This window comes from Eubalaena glacialis, chromosome 18 (genome assembly GCF_028564815.1).
Source record: "Eubalaena glacialis isolate mEubGla1 chromosome 18, mEubGla1.1.hap2.+ XY, whole genome shotgun sequence".
Classification (NCBI taxonomy): domain Eukaryota; kingdom Metazoa; phylum Chordata; class Mammalia; order Artiodactyla; family Balaenidae; genus Eubalaena; species Eubalaena glacialis.
This window is the reverse complement of record NC_083733.1, coordinates 1799332-1813424: the sequence shown is the minus strand read 5'-3', so window position 1 is coordinate 1813424 and position 14093 is coordinate 1799332. Positions and strand designations below refer to the sequence as shown.

The 14093-nt window shown below is 47.7% G+C and overlaps 2 protein-coding genes across 7 annotated transcripts in view; one reads left to right on the top strand and one right to left on the bottom strand.

Moving 5' to 3' along the window:
* The window catches only part of KLHDC4 (kelch domain containing 4), a 324942-nt gene that overhangs the window by 214201 nt on the left and 96648 nt on the right, over positions 1-14093 (bottom strand). The gene's annotated exons all lie outside the window — the stretch shown is intronic.
* The window catches only part of BANP (BTG3 associated nuclear protein), a 101888-nt gene that overhangs the window by 17845 nt on the left and 69950 nt on the right, over positions 1-14093 (top strand). For 4 of the 6 annotated variants that reach the window (XM_061174509.1, XM_061174508.1, XM_061174507.1 and 1 more), the window contains exons 2-4: positions 938-1264; positions 8160-8298; positions 11740-11831. In XM_061174509.1, the coding sequence (XP_061030492.1) occupies positions 8229-8298; positions 11740-11831 (162 nt within the window). In that variant the 5' untranslated portion in view covers positions 938-1264; positions 8160-8228. The remainder of the gene's footprint in view (positions 1-937; positions 1265-8159; positions 8299-11739; positions 11832-14093) is intronic. The other 2 variants (XM_061174505.1, XM_061174506.1) reach the window with 1 other exon arrangement.

Below are 14093 nucleotides of genomic sequence, written 5' to 3'. Positions count from 1 at the left end.
GGACTTCGGAGGGTGAGGGCTGAGCTGGCATGTGCCTGCCCAGCTGGGGCGGCCTCCTTAGATGGCGGACTGAGGAGTCGCAAGGGGAGCCTGAGGGGCGCGGAGAGAGGCTGGCTGGTGCTGGGCGCCAGGCGCGCACCTTGAATGACTGAGGAACCTTCAATGGGCTTTGAGCAGACAGTGATGCTGAGATGGGCTTTAACATGATCCCGTAGCTTTTAAACATTGGCAGTAATTCTGGGGCAAAGGCAGAGCAGGGAGACCCAGGTGGGGGCCAGTGCGTGGGTCCAGATGTGCGATGACAAGGCCAGAGTGAGGACAGTGGGAGATTCTGCCTACAGGTCGGATGAGAGAGGAGAACCAAGGCCCAAAGGTTCTGGCCTGAGCACCTGGGGTGGGAAGTCTGGAAGTGTCGGCTGGTTGTGGAGAGGGATGGGTTCAGTTTGGGTTCCTTCACGTTGAGACTAGACACTCAGGGGAGGTGGCCTGGAGGCCGGTTGTCACGTAGATCTGGAGTTCCTGGGAGAGGTCAGAGGTGAAGTGGATTGTGAGCCTCGGCAGATAGATGGTACTTCAGTGTGGACGAGAAGATGTCCAGCGCTGAGCCGCAGGGAGAGGGGATAGTCTGACCCATGGTCCAGGAGAAGGGGCATCGCAGGGCAGGGCACGGCAGGGCGCACCTGCGCGAGTGGTCATGGCTGTGGATGCTCACACGCTGTAGGCTGGGAGGTGGATTTAAGACAGGGTTGAAGAAGACTCCCTAATTTTTTTCCAGATTTGATGTGCTTGGCCTCATCTGTGTACTTATTGCTCTGTTTTAGAAAAACAATCTCTATAATAATAATAAGCACAATAAGTAATATGTACTTATAGAAAGCTCAACAGTCCGGGGGCTTCCCTGGTGGTGCAATGGTTAAGAATCTGCCTGCCAATACAGGGGACACGGGTTCGAGCCCTGGTCCGGGAAGATCCCACATGCCGCGGGGCAACCAAGCCCATGCACCACAACTACTGAGCCTGTGCTCTAGAGCCCGCGAGCCACAACTACTGAACCCGTGTGCCACAACTACTGAAGCCCGTGTGCCTAGAGCCTGTGCTCCGCAACGAGAGAAGCCATCGCGGTGAGAAGCCCACACACCACAACGAATAGTAGCCCCTGCTCGCCACAACTAGAGGAAGCTCGCGCACAGCAACGAAGACGCAACGCAGCCAAAAATAAAAAAAAAAAAGAAAGCTCAACAGTCCAGAAGGATAAAGGATGAAGGTCAGCTTGTTTTATCTGTACCTTTTCCCTCCTGTGTCACCTTGGTTCAGTGTGTATCATTCCAGAGCATCTCGTGTGCATTTGCATACACGGACACATGACTACACACGGACACGTGACTACACATACATGCAATTTTCCTCTTACACTCCTTTCTGTTAGTATTGTGTTCTGGAGACCTTTCCATTCACGTGAATGACTGTGGTGTCTCATGTCGTTTACTTTACCAGTCCCCTGAGAGTGAGCACTTGGGTTGTTGATTTTGGTTGGTGGGCTCTTTTCCACCCGCACCCTGGAAGATGCTCTCTTCACAAGCTCGTAGTCGTTGCTGTTCAGAGACATTATTGAACAGTAATTGCAGTCCCGCTGCTTTGTGATATTAAGACTGGACTATCTCCAGGACTTCTGAGAAATGGCAGATTTCACTTGCCAAACTGGCAACTGCATGCATCGTTCTGTTCCAGTTTTCTTGGGCTTGTTGCCCTAATTTTTTCTGTTCAAACGTTCACTGTTAGCAGAATTTTAAATGACTCTTCATCCTGGCAGTGGAATCATTTTGAGTAAACAGCTTGGATAATTGTGTGGTGTCCTCATCTGGAAGAGGGTAGGATTCAGGATTTTATGGTGAGCTCGGAGTATTTTCTTAAGTCACTCATGGAGCTTCTAGAAATCAGGAAAAGCTTGAGTTGGGCACCTGAGAACTTTCCACCAGCCATTTGTGAGAGACAGGTATTTAACCTGGGACGTGTGGCCCCAGGGCCATCATGAATGGGCTTCAGGGTGAGTCACGGAGGTTAAGCCTGGCTGCATGCTGCAGATTCCGAAATGTGTTGTTTTTAGAGCAGGTGATTGGTGATTTTCCTTTGGTATAAGGAAGTCCGAGGCAGGCAGTCCGGGAGGCCAGCAGCAGGAGGGCAAGAAGGAGGAAGGGTCCAGGAGCTGCCCCGCGCTGCGTCTGCGCTCACACCCCATTGGCCAGAGTGGGTCACGTGGCCACAGTGTGCTGCAGGAGAGGCTGTGCTCTCTGGTGGCCCCGTGCCCTGTGAATTCGAATTCTTGTAACACTGAGCATCAGGGAGAGCAGGTACTGGGGTAGGCAGCCAGCAGTCTCTGGTAATTATGAGGCTCTGAAACTTGGCAGGGCTGTGTCTGTGCTTTTTTCCTGGAAAAGGATCTGTAATTTTTTAAAAAGTAGATCCTGAGAGCAGTGTGTGACCCTAAAACGTTTTAAATCCATCAATTCAAAGGTGGGCAGGGTGGTATTATCTAACTGAGGACCACTGCCTTCATGAAGGAGTTCACTGTGCCCCTTTAATAATCCTTGCTTTGGTTCTTAGTTTGGAAAAAAGACCGAGTTATGGCATGAGTGACTTTGGTCTTTGTACCAACCACAGTTAATCTGCTCAGAGGTCACCTTCAGAGGACCCAGGTTTAGAATAACCCGGGTAGGCCTGGTGGGCCCTCCCAGCTGTAGGTCCCGCCTGCCTCTGAGTCCTGGGGCTGCAGGTGAGGCTGAACGGGTGCCAGGGCTGAGAGTCGTACTGCATATGAGGGAGGTCGGAAGTGAGGATTTCCTCACAGTGGACGCCTCAATATTTAGTTGTCTGACCATTTTTAAAAAGTACTTTTACTTTTGAAAAGCTGATAAATGTACATGATAAAAAAGGGCAAATATAATTTCCTTTCATCTTTGTGCCCCAGGGATAGTCTGTGCATGTCTAGCATATTTTTTTTAAACAAAGTGTGCTGTACACATTCTGCCCCATTTATGTTCGTGTAATACTGCATCTCGGGAGTTGTTCCTTAGAGAGCTCTGACTGGTTCTTCTAGACCAGCGGTCCCCAACCTTTTTGGCACCAGGGACCGGTTTCATGGAAGACAAGTTTTTCCACAGATGGTGGGGGGAATGGCTCAGGCGGTGATGTGAGTGATGGGGGGCGGCAGATGAAGCTTCACTCGCTCGCCCGCCGCTCACCTCCTGCTGTGCGGCCCGGTTCCTGACAGGCCACAGACCGGTACCGGTCCGTGGCCCGGGGGTTGGGGACCCCTGTTCTAGACCGTTGCCTAGTCTCTCATTGTTCAGCTGTGCCAGACTTGTTTTTTTAAAACAGCATTCTGGTTGCATCATCCATTCTTTTGCTGCTAAAAGCAATGCCTTGGTTGTTTTGTTTCTCGGGTGGGTAGATATTTGCACACACATGTGACTCTGTGCTGGGAGGATTCCTTGGTGGGAAGGTCAGGGCCGGGCAGCAGCACTTTGATGCCTGTTGCCTATTGGTCTTCAGCGCTAAGCTCCCATCAAACGTGCAAAAGAGCGCCCACGTCCTGACAGGCCTCCAGCACGCCTGTCACACTGTGCGTCTGATTGAAATTTGCATTTTAAAAAATACGCGAGAGGTTGTGTCTTCTCATGTTTAAAACGTTTGTGACTTTTTTCCCTGAGAATTTGCTCTCATTCTTATGCTCCTTTTGATGAGGTTTATTGGTCTTTTTTCTGTGGCTGTGAAAGGAAATTAGCTCTTTGGTGCATGTGTAACAAGTATTTTCCACTTGGTTTGAATTTTGCCTTAAGAAAAACCTTTTTATTATATATAATACAAATAGAGAAAATCATAGTTTTGCCTGTTTGTTGTTGTCATTGAAGTCTCCTTTAATTTATAGGGGCCTTTTTGATGCCCCCCACCCCCGCCCCGTTTAATGAATTTAAAAATATTTCTCTTTCAGCCCATTGACGTGGTTATCCTTGTTGAGGGTCATTTTTTCCCAACGTTGGCCAGGAGGAGCATCTTTGAGTTGGTTTCTGAGTCCTTTTGGTACAGCCCTGATGTCTTTGATCGCTTCCCTACATCTGGGATGACAAGATGTTATCTTGCATATTCCTTGCCTCAGATGTGGAATTAGCCATTTCTCCAAGAAGCCCTCATCTCTTGGTGAGAGGCAGTATTTCACAGTGTAGGCTGTAGGGAGGCACGCTGCTACTGGATTCAGCTACTGGATTCTGCACACACGCCTGAGTTCGTACCTCCAATTCCAGTACATGCCCCGAGTCAAATCCGCAGCCCCGAGGCCTCTTCTGCCCGACCTCTGGATCTGCTTGTCAGGACATCGGGAGTGACAGAATTGGAATATCCTGTAGATCCTCATTTGCGCAAAATTCTCAGAGGGAATTCCAACACCACCACTCAGTGTGATTGTTAAAATTGTTAAAATTTGTTGTGTGTGTGTTCTCCCAATTTTTCTCCCCATTTTTAAGCGGGTAAATTGTATCTCCGTTGTCAGAGCACAGAGCCGTTGCACACTGTGCTTTCTCCTTTAGTCTCAGTTCTCCCCGTAAACGTAGACTGCTCACCACTGACCAGTTCACATGTTGCGTCTCCAAGTGGTCTTGGTTTTCTGAGTCTTGCTTTCCAGCAGTTTCTTCAGGAAGGGTTCGTGGGAGCGCTGTCCTCTGAGTGCTGTGTGTTGGTGCAGGTGGCTGCCTGCGTGCCTGAAGCTCACTTTGTCTGGATGTAAAGGCTCCCGTTACTTCCTCGAGTGTCTTGTGTGTGTGGGTCCCCCTCCCTCTGCTGTAGTTGATAATCTGCCCGGCCCCCTACCATTTTAAGGTGTCCAGTATTTTTGTCTAGATGTCTAAAATAATTTTTCTTTTTTTCTTCAAATAATTTTACTAGAATGTGTCTTGGTATTGGTTGTTCTGCCTGCCCTGCCCCAAGTTTATGGTGTGTCTTTTTCATACGTAGTTTCAAATGTTTTCTCCTCATTTCTGAAGAGTTTTTTCGGATTTGCTTGTAGTATTCCATTTCATCGCTTTCTTTGGTTTTCTTTGTAGAGTCCCCTATTAAGCACATGTTGCATCCTCTTTGCTTGTCAGCTACTTTTTCTTCAACTTTTTTCTTTCATTTCTTTTTTTAAAAAATAAATTTATTTATTTTATTTATTTATTTTTGGCTGCGTTGGGTCTTCATTGCCGCACGCAGGCTTTCTCTAGTTGCAGCGAGCGGGGGCTGCTCTTCGTTGCGGTGCGCAGGCTTCTCATTGTGGTGGCTTCTCTTGTTGCAGAGCACGGGCTCTAGGCACGCGGGCTTCAGTAGTTGTGGCTCGCAGGCTCAGTAGTTGTGGCTCACAGGCTCTAGAGCGCAAGCTCAGTAGTTGTGGTGCATGGGCTTAGTTGCTCTGCGGCATGTGGGATCTTCCTGGACCAGAGCTCGAACCTGCATCCCCTGAATTGGCAGGCGGATTCTTAACCGCTGTGCCACCAGGGAAGCCCCCATTTTGTTTTTCTTACTGTGTAATTTATTGTATTTACTCGCTCTTGGATTCCTTCTAGTTTAGCCTTCATTTCCAAAATTATTTTCCTTTTATTTGTAATCTTTTCTGAGTTTTCCCCCCTCATTTCTGAGTTTTTCTAATGCTGGTTTATGGTTAGTGATACCTTATATAATTTCCTTCATGAATATTAGTTTGTTTTGAAATATTAGGATAGAGTTTTCATCTCTTAGGGACATGTCTTTCTAGCATGCTTTCACTGTCTGTAGTGATGCTACTTTGCTCCTATTCGCTTTTAAACTTTTTTTTTTTTTTTTTTTATGGCTGTGTTGGGTCTTCGTTTCTGTGCTAGGGCTTTCTCTAGTTGCGGCAAGCGGGGGCCACTCTTCATCGCGGTGTGCGGGCCTCTCACTATTGTGGCTTCTCTTGTTGCGGAGCACAGGCTCCAGACGCACAGGCTCAGCAGTTGTGGCACACGGGCTTAGTTGCTCCGCGGCATGTGGGATCCTCCCAGACCAGGGCTCAAACCCATGTCCCCTGCACTGGCAGGCAGATTCTCAACCACTGCCCCACCAGGGAAGCCCCTCGCTTTTAATATGTATCACCTTGGCATGAGATTTGACCTCAATATTTTCTGTCATTAATTTTCTGTGGAATTGATTTTCCTGGATGTATGGAAGGAAGGCTAGATTTAGAATAGTTTTTCTAATTTCCGTGTCCTAGAGCTCTATTTTCTGTTGTTTTTAGAAAGTTGTAAAAAATGTGGTAGCTGTTTTCTTGCGGTCTCCTGGCTGTTTTCCTCTCCCCCCTGTAATGAGACTCTCATTCTCCCTGTCCTGTACGCTTCGTATTCTATTCTAGTCATTTCTTTCCAGTGTATTTAGCGCAGGAGGGAGCTTTGGATGAGTAGTCTTGGAGAGTCTGTGGCCCAGAATGTTGCCCTGGTGTTTGTCTGCCCCCAGTGGTGCTCACCTCCTGGGTTCAGCCAGTGTTCCCAAGCAGACCCGTTTTTTCCTTCTCTCTGACCCCTGCTTCCTCCTTGCTGCTCCCTTGAGGACCTCGTGCTGTCAGTGGTTTGCCCACTCGCTCATGCTTTGGGGTTCTTTAGGAAACACGCGATCTCTCAGCTTGTTACAGACCCTGACCTGGGTTCGCTGTCCTCATTTGAGAGATTAAAACTCTCTGTCACTGCCATCCCTCCCTAGTTGGACTTCTAAAGGGTTTGGCGGCAGTACCTCTGCGGTCCCCTGGCCCACCCCCCCCCCCCCCCCCAGTTGTTTGTCATCGGCGTCTGCTCTGGAAGGGACATTTGGTGCTTTTGTGCTTTCCTCAGTCTCACGTGAGGTGTCTAAATGGCGGTAACACACCTTGGCCATTTGATGGATTGCACCTACATGAAAGCATTGCATTCGTTCTGTGAAGGGAAATTTAAGGCAGGAGCTTGGCTTCTTCTCCTGCAAATGGTTGTCCCTAAGAAATTCTGGAGCTGCTACCGTTTAAGCTGTAGAATTTAAATCTGGATTTATAGGATTTAAGATCATGTGTGGAACCTGCAAATTTAATTTTATGCCGTTGGAACTTAGCCATTTAAAGGAGCTGTCAGTAGACTCCTGGTTGAGACTAGGTGATCTGAACCTCTTAATTCAGCTGCCCTGCGTGGGCACAGTGGGGGTGGGGTGTGCCTCAGGATGGTGGGCACGTACGGGGCAGGCGCTGTGCTGTAGAGTTGGGTGCCCACTGTCCGCCCTCAGGGAACGTGCAGTCTAGTTGGGGAAGATAGATTACTTCTTTCATAAATATTTGTTTATAGGTAATTAAAATATAAAGTGTAGAATGATAAAAGTATTATGGTAGCATTGATTCCTGATCTCCAGGCACCCTGTTTGCAAGTACTGCATTTAGACCGCTGTGTTGATAGGTCGTATTTGGAGAGACGTGGCCTCATTTCTGTTTTGGAGACGGTGTGTCTAGGCCTAATCAGAGTGTTTGAGGATCAGGAAGAAAGGAACGCACTGCGTTGCAGATGTGATGCCATCTCGGCGGCGGCAGGGTGGTGGCGGACAGGCCCTGGGCTGGGGCAGGGGGCTGGTGCTGGGCTCAGTCCTCCCAGGAGCCGCCACTCTCTGCCTGCCTGAGGGGAGGGCGCTGCAAGGAGTGGAAATGGGGCGGGGGGACAGCCTTGGCGGAAGGGTCCGTTCGGGTAAAATTCGGGAGGTATGTTTTCGATGGTTTCCGGGGTGTGGTGTGTCTAGTGGATCTGAGAGCTGGCAGGGGCAGGCGAGGGACAGGACGTGTTCCGTGGGCAAGAAGGGGACCCGGGGACGTCTGGCTTGGGGTGATGCGTTCTAGCTGTCTTAGGAAGGTGACTTAGGACGGGATGTGGGAGTGGACCAGCGAGGTGGGGACTAGTCTCGTGCTGAAGGACAGAGGCAGTGAGAAATGTTTGGGGGCCATTTCTCAGTTCTCAAAGGGCACTAACCTTTTGGTGGTTTGGGGTAAGAAGAACCCTATATTTAAAAAACCCAGGCTTCTGGTGTCCTCTTGGATACAGATCGTGGCTAGCAGTTTCCAGCATTTCAAGGTCACGATCGTTCATCTCCCCCTCCGCTGTCCTGGCTTTTGTTTTTAGGTGACAGAAACCCCGTGCTTCGTGGGTCTGATTCCTGCCCATTGACCGGCCACTCTCCTCTCGTCCTGGATGATGTCAGAACAGGACCTGGCGGATGTGGTGCAGATCGCCGTGGAGGAGCTGAGTCCCGACCACCCAGGTACAGAGCGCGGGCAGTAGGGAGCCGGCGCTCCCCCGAGTCTGTAAAAGCCCCAAAGCGCTTCCACAAGTTTCCTCTCCCTTCAGTAAAGCAAGAGAGAAAGCGGTGCGTGCCCTGTATGAAAAACCCGGACCAGAGCGCGTGAGCTCTGTCAGCCCCGTGCCCATCCCGGTGGTCCCTCCGCCTCCCCTCGGCCCACCTCTGCACCGCACGTGGCTGTCCAGCCCCGGGCCCTCTTCCTGCTCCGCCCCCCGCTCCCCTGACTCCCCCTTAAAGCCCCCTGTGGTCACGTCTGGGCCTCTTCCGCTGCTGTGCACAGTCTGCCCTGCGCGTGGACACCTGCGAGGTGCTCCATGCGCACTGCTCCCTCCTTCATCCACCTCTTCCCCGGGCACGCTGTTCACATCGTTTGCACTGTTTTTCTTATAAGTACACCCTGCTACAAAGGTCCTTGCTGTGTATTGCAGCAAATGGTTTTGTAGGGTAAGTTCCCAGAAGCAGAACCGCTGTGTATGTTCAGAGTTTTGGTAAGACAGGCTTTATCCGATTATTCTGTGAGGTGACTTTCCTGCCCTTTTGCCAGGGCTGGTAATTTTCCTTAGTGACGTTAAAGGGACCTATCTACTTTGGAACTTTAACTAGATGTTAGACACTTTATAAGGGAAACCCTAAATTTCAAGAACTTCATCTTGAGCTACTTCACCTATGAAATACTTTGTTAGCACTTTATTTTATAAAAGGATTTCTTAGTAAGGGTCCTCCTTTTTTTTTTTTTAATAAAGTTTTATGTGTTTTATATTTCTGTTAAGTTTGAAATAACAAGCATACACAATTAAATCACATAGTGTTTTGGTTGTCTGGTTATTCTTTCTGGAATAGTAGAGTTGAAATGCTAACTTTTTTCCCCACAGAAAAGAGAATTTTTAGAAATCTCATAAGAAAGTGTGACGATGTCTATCTTGTATGATCTCTTTGCTGTGTTAGTTGAAAAAGCTTCACTGGGAAATTAGTTATGTACGGAAGGGTGGGTAGCACATGATTTTGGGATTGAACAAGCACTCACGAAGAGATTGGGGCACCCTTTCACGAATGCTATTCTTTAGTCAGTTTTTGTCATTTTGCCTCTGATTTGTTTATAAGAAGCACTATCACCTGGTAACTTTGTTTACAAGTTCAAGTTCAAGAACAAGATCAAGACCTGCCAGATCCTTGAGCCAAGTCAGGGCGTCTGAATGTAGCTGTTTAACCCCAGTTTTCTCTGTAAAAGTGAACCAGTTTGTTTAGAGCGAGAATGTGAAGGCTTGACCTCATTTAGCACCACACCTCAGAAACCAGTGAACTAAAAAAACAGCAGCACTGTCACTGTACATCACAATTTTAAAAACAACTGTTCATATTTTGGTGGGTGGATGACAGTTTCTTTAGAAAACACTCACACTGCAATGCTGTAAAAGAAAAATGTTCCAGTTATATAAATTTTAAGCATTTTTAGAACTATTAAAATTCTGACAGTTTACTTCCCAATTAAATTCTCTCTCTGTAGATTACAGTCCAAAGAAGGATTAGAGGAGTCACTTCTGATCCTGGTGGTGTTCCGTGTGGGTTCCTTAACTAACTGGGAAGTATAGCTATGGCTGTGTAATGAACACCTACTGTGTGCAGGGCTCCCTGAGGCCTTCGTAGACAGGAGGCCTGCCATCTCTGGCCCCAGAGGACTCCCCCAACACCGGCAAGCACTGTGCTGCATTCCACACGTTTGTCCTGAGTGGGTTTAAGACTGAGATGATTTTTTTCCTCATTTCTAAAATGTGAACTTTGTAAAACTTAAACATATAGTCAAGCAAGTAGAAGAAATAAAAGTTTCCCATACTCCTAGTGATAGAACTGCTTTTAAATTGTTGGCATGTATGTCCTTCCGTTTTTTTCTGATTTCCATTTAAAATCAAAATGCTTAGGTTCTTGTGACTTTGCACGCACTCACCACATGGCTGCAGTCTCTTTGCCCATCTGCACACACATACGATTGTAAATTTCATCGGGCCTGTCATTCCAGGTGATCGTGATGGCTTTAAAATGAACATTGAGTTCTTTTGTCTGATTTTAAAAGTAATGCATGCAGAGCGATAAAAAACAAAGTAAAAAAGGACCAAGAAGAAAGTAAACTAGCAGCCCCGCGGCCCGTAGAAAGTGAGCGCCGGAACCCAGGTGTGTGCCCCTGTCACCGCCACGGGCTGTGTCTCCTTTCCCTCATCTATTTCCACTGCCCTTTGCTTACAGCCTTGAGGTGCTTCGCTCTGCCAAGGGCTTGGAGTCTTCTTCCTGTAGTTACAGGAAGCCAGCTGTGTGACCCTGGTCAAGTCGCTTAACCTCTCTGGACTGGATTTCAGCAAGTTAAAGGGATTAGACTAGCGGTTGCCGGAGTCCCCCCGTCCTCCCAGTCCTTTCTTAATTACCAGCGTCCAGTGGGAGTAGGTAGGCTTCGATGAAGGTTCTGAGAACCTGTGTTTTGCACTTGTAGCCACGGATTTTTCCTTTTTTACCTTAATGAGAACTCATTCCCACACATTTTATGGAGGTGTTTGAGGTGTGGAGACACAGTGTACGATGCAGAGCCCTCTGGTAAGCAGGATGCTTCTGGCATCGTTGGCCCGTGGCTGGTTTCTGCAAGGTAGAGCTTTGGGTGACAACTTACCTCTGGAAGCCAGCTTACTGGTCTCGCCTGGGACCCCTGACAGGTTCTCGTTAGAGTCGCAGGTCTGTTCAGCATCTTTACATTTTAGAGTTTTGAGACGAATCACCTGGCACATACAGGTGTAAAGGCACCGGGCTTGGGACCATGTTGTGCCGGCCTTGAACTTGGGCCGAGTTGCTCATCCGTGGAGAAGCCCTGAAGACCCCTTGGAAGGTGCTGGTGGGAGGCCTTGATTTCAGCCACACTGGCCGGGGGGAACAGCTTTCCCTGTAACTTAGCGTGTTACGTTTGAGACGAGTTTGATGACCAGCACCTCAGAAAATGTAATATTCAGAGAGTGGCTTTGATTTTGGAATGAGGTGGCCGGCTGACAAGACTTTATTTTAAAGTCGGAAAGAAATCATTATTAGCGATTGGATTCTATCAGAAAAGGGTAGCTGGATAGAGCATTGAGTGAGAAGCCTGCAGTCTTGGTGTTGGGGTCAACTCAGTGGCGCATTAGGGAAAAAATTTATCCGGTATCTCAGTTTTTCTTGAGATTAGGGAGAGATCCTATTTTCTGCCTGGCTGAGAATTTTAAGTTAAATCTGTAAAAAGTAAAATATGAAGCAGGTTGTGCCATTTCTCATTTAACCTTAAGGTGACACCTTTATACTTAAGGTGTCAGAACTGTTTACTATCTTAATATTAAACAGCTATGTAAAACCTTTTGTATTAAAGTTTTTTTTGTCTCTGCCTTTAATTTTCAGTTGTACTGGAGAATCATGTGGTGACAGACGAAGATGAACCAGCTTTGAAACGCCAGCGACTAGAGATCAATTGCCAGGACCCTTCTATAAAGGTAAAAATATTAATGCATGTTTTTGTTTGTATCTTATGTGGGGCTGCCATAACAAATTATCACAACGCGGGGTGGAGCGGGGAGCGCTTAAAACAACAGAAATTTACTCTCTCGCAGTCCTGGAGGCCAGAAGTCTGAAATCAGGATGTTACCGGGGCTGAGTTCCCTGCAGAGGCTCTGGGGGAGGGTCCCTCCTGCCTCTTTCAGCTCCTGGGGGCCCCAGGCGTCCCTTGCCTTGTGGCCGCGTCACTCTAGTATCTGCCTCCGTCTTCACGTGGCCTCTCCTCCGTGTCTGTATCTCTCCTTTTCTGTCTCTTATAAGGGCAGTCTCATTGGATTTAGGGCCACCCTAACCTAGGATGACCTCATCTTAACTTGATTACATTTGGAAAGATCCTGTTTCCAAGAAAGGCCACATTTGTAGGTTCTGGGGGTGAGGATGTAGACGTATCATTTCTGGGAGTCACTGTTCAACCCCCCACAAATGCATAAAGTCATGACGTTTTCCCTCGAAGAATCACATTGTTTAATTGGGATCGCTGCCACATGAGGCCTCTTCCTCCGTAGACCCGTGGACCTATTGTGCATGGAGGGAAAGTGCACAATTCCTGTGGCGAATATTTTCTACTAGTGATGAAGCACTTTTGTGCCTATCGTTTAAGTCACCTCAATTTTAAAGTTTGCTGGATGGGTTCTGGGAAACCACTGAGTCAGTCGTGGGTGATGGCTGGTTCTTGGGTTTGCTTGTTTGGTCTGCAGTTCGCAGAGCCACAGAGCTAAACACCAGCACCTGTGAGAAGTTAGGACAGCAGTGCAGAGAACCTAAGCGACTTCTCCTGTACCCTCTGCTTCTATAGGGCTGTGGTTAGAAACATCCGGCTCACCTTTTTAACAAGGAGAAGCAGCGTGAGCGTAGAGATACGTGGGGTGGTAGAAAGACACATTCAGTTAAATTTCTATTTCATACTAATGGATAGAGGGCCGCTGCTTCAGTAACCCCACATTATGTCTTAAAATAAAATGCAGTTATAATTTTATCACAAAAGAGGCGTGTGTGGTAAACAGCACAGCAGTCAGACGTGGATAAGGTGCAGTGAAAGCGGCCCCGCCTCAGCCCCGTGCCCTGGTCGGTGAGCAGGGCCTCGGGCCCCGGCTTGAACCCAGCACCCGTGTGCTGGGAAAAGTGTGCTCACCAGATTGCCAGAGCTCTTTATTTTATTTTTTTTCACTTTAAATTGGTTAATTTAACTTTATTTTTTAATACGTCTTTATTGGAGTATAATTGCTTCACAATGCTGTGTTAGTTTCTGCTTTATAACAAAGTGAATCAGCTATACATATACATATATCCCCATATCTCTTCCCTCTTGTGTCTCCCTCCCTCCCACCCTCCCTACCCCACCCCTCTAGGTGGTCACAAAGCACCCAGCTGATTTCCCTGTGCTATGCAGCTGCTTCCCACTAGCTATCCATTTTACATTCGGTAGTGTATATATGTCCATGCCACTCTCGGAATTCGCCCCAGCTTCCCCCTCCCTGTGTCCTCAAGTCCATTCTCTATGTCTGTGTCTTTATTCCTGCCCTGCCACTAGGTTCATCAGAACCATTTTTTTTTCAGATTCCATATATATGCGTTAGCATACGGTATTTGTTTTTCTCTTTCTGACTGACTTCACTCTGTATGCCAGACTCTAGATCCATCCACCTCACTACAGATAACTCAATTTCGTTTCCTTTTATGGCTAATATTCCATTGTATATATGTGCCACATCTTCTTTATCCATTCATCTGTCGATGGACATTTAGGTTGCTCAGAGCTCTTTAAAAGGAATAGATTTGGATGATTTTTGGTTAATATCCCTTGTATATAGAAGACTTATTTAAAAGTACTATTCTCTGCGTTTCTTTATTAATTTGTGAACTTGTGTTATTAGTGTATAACAGTGATGTTCGTCCAAACTCCAGGCAGAATCACTTCTAATTCAGAATTAAGACAATGAGGTTTCACTGTGTTTAGGGAATTTGGGAGCCACATGGTTGATGTCTTCAAATTATAAAAAATAATGGGGTCATCGGTGATTGTATCTCAAGACTTCAGCCAGCGGCTAGTAGTTGTCACGACGTCTTAGGTCAGGGTGGGCCTCGGACGCTGCCTCGATGTCGCTCTCAGGGGATGGGCCGTCAATGCTGTGTCTCCACATGACCCTCTCACGGTCTGCCGTGCCTCCACGTCCCGTCCTTCTTCGGGGAGTCAGCGGAGG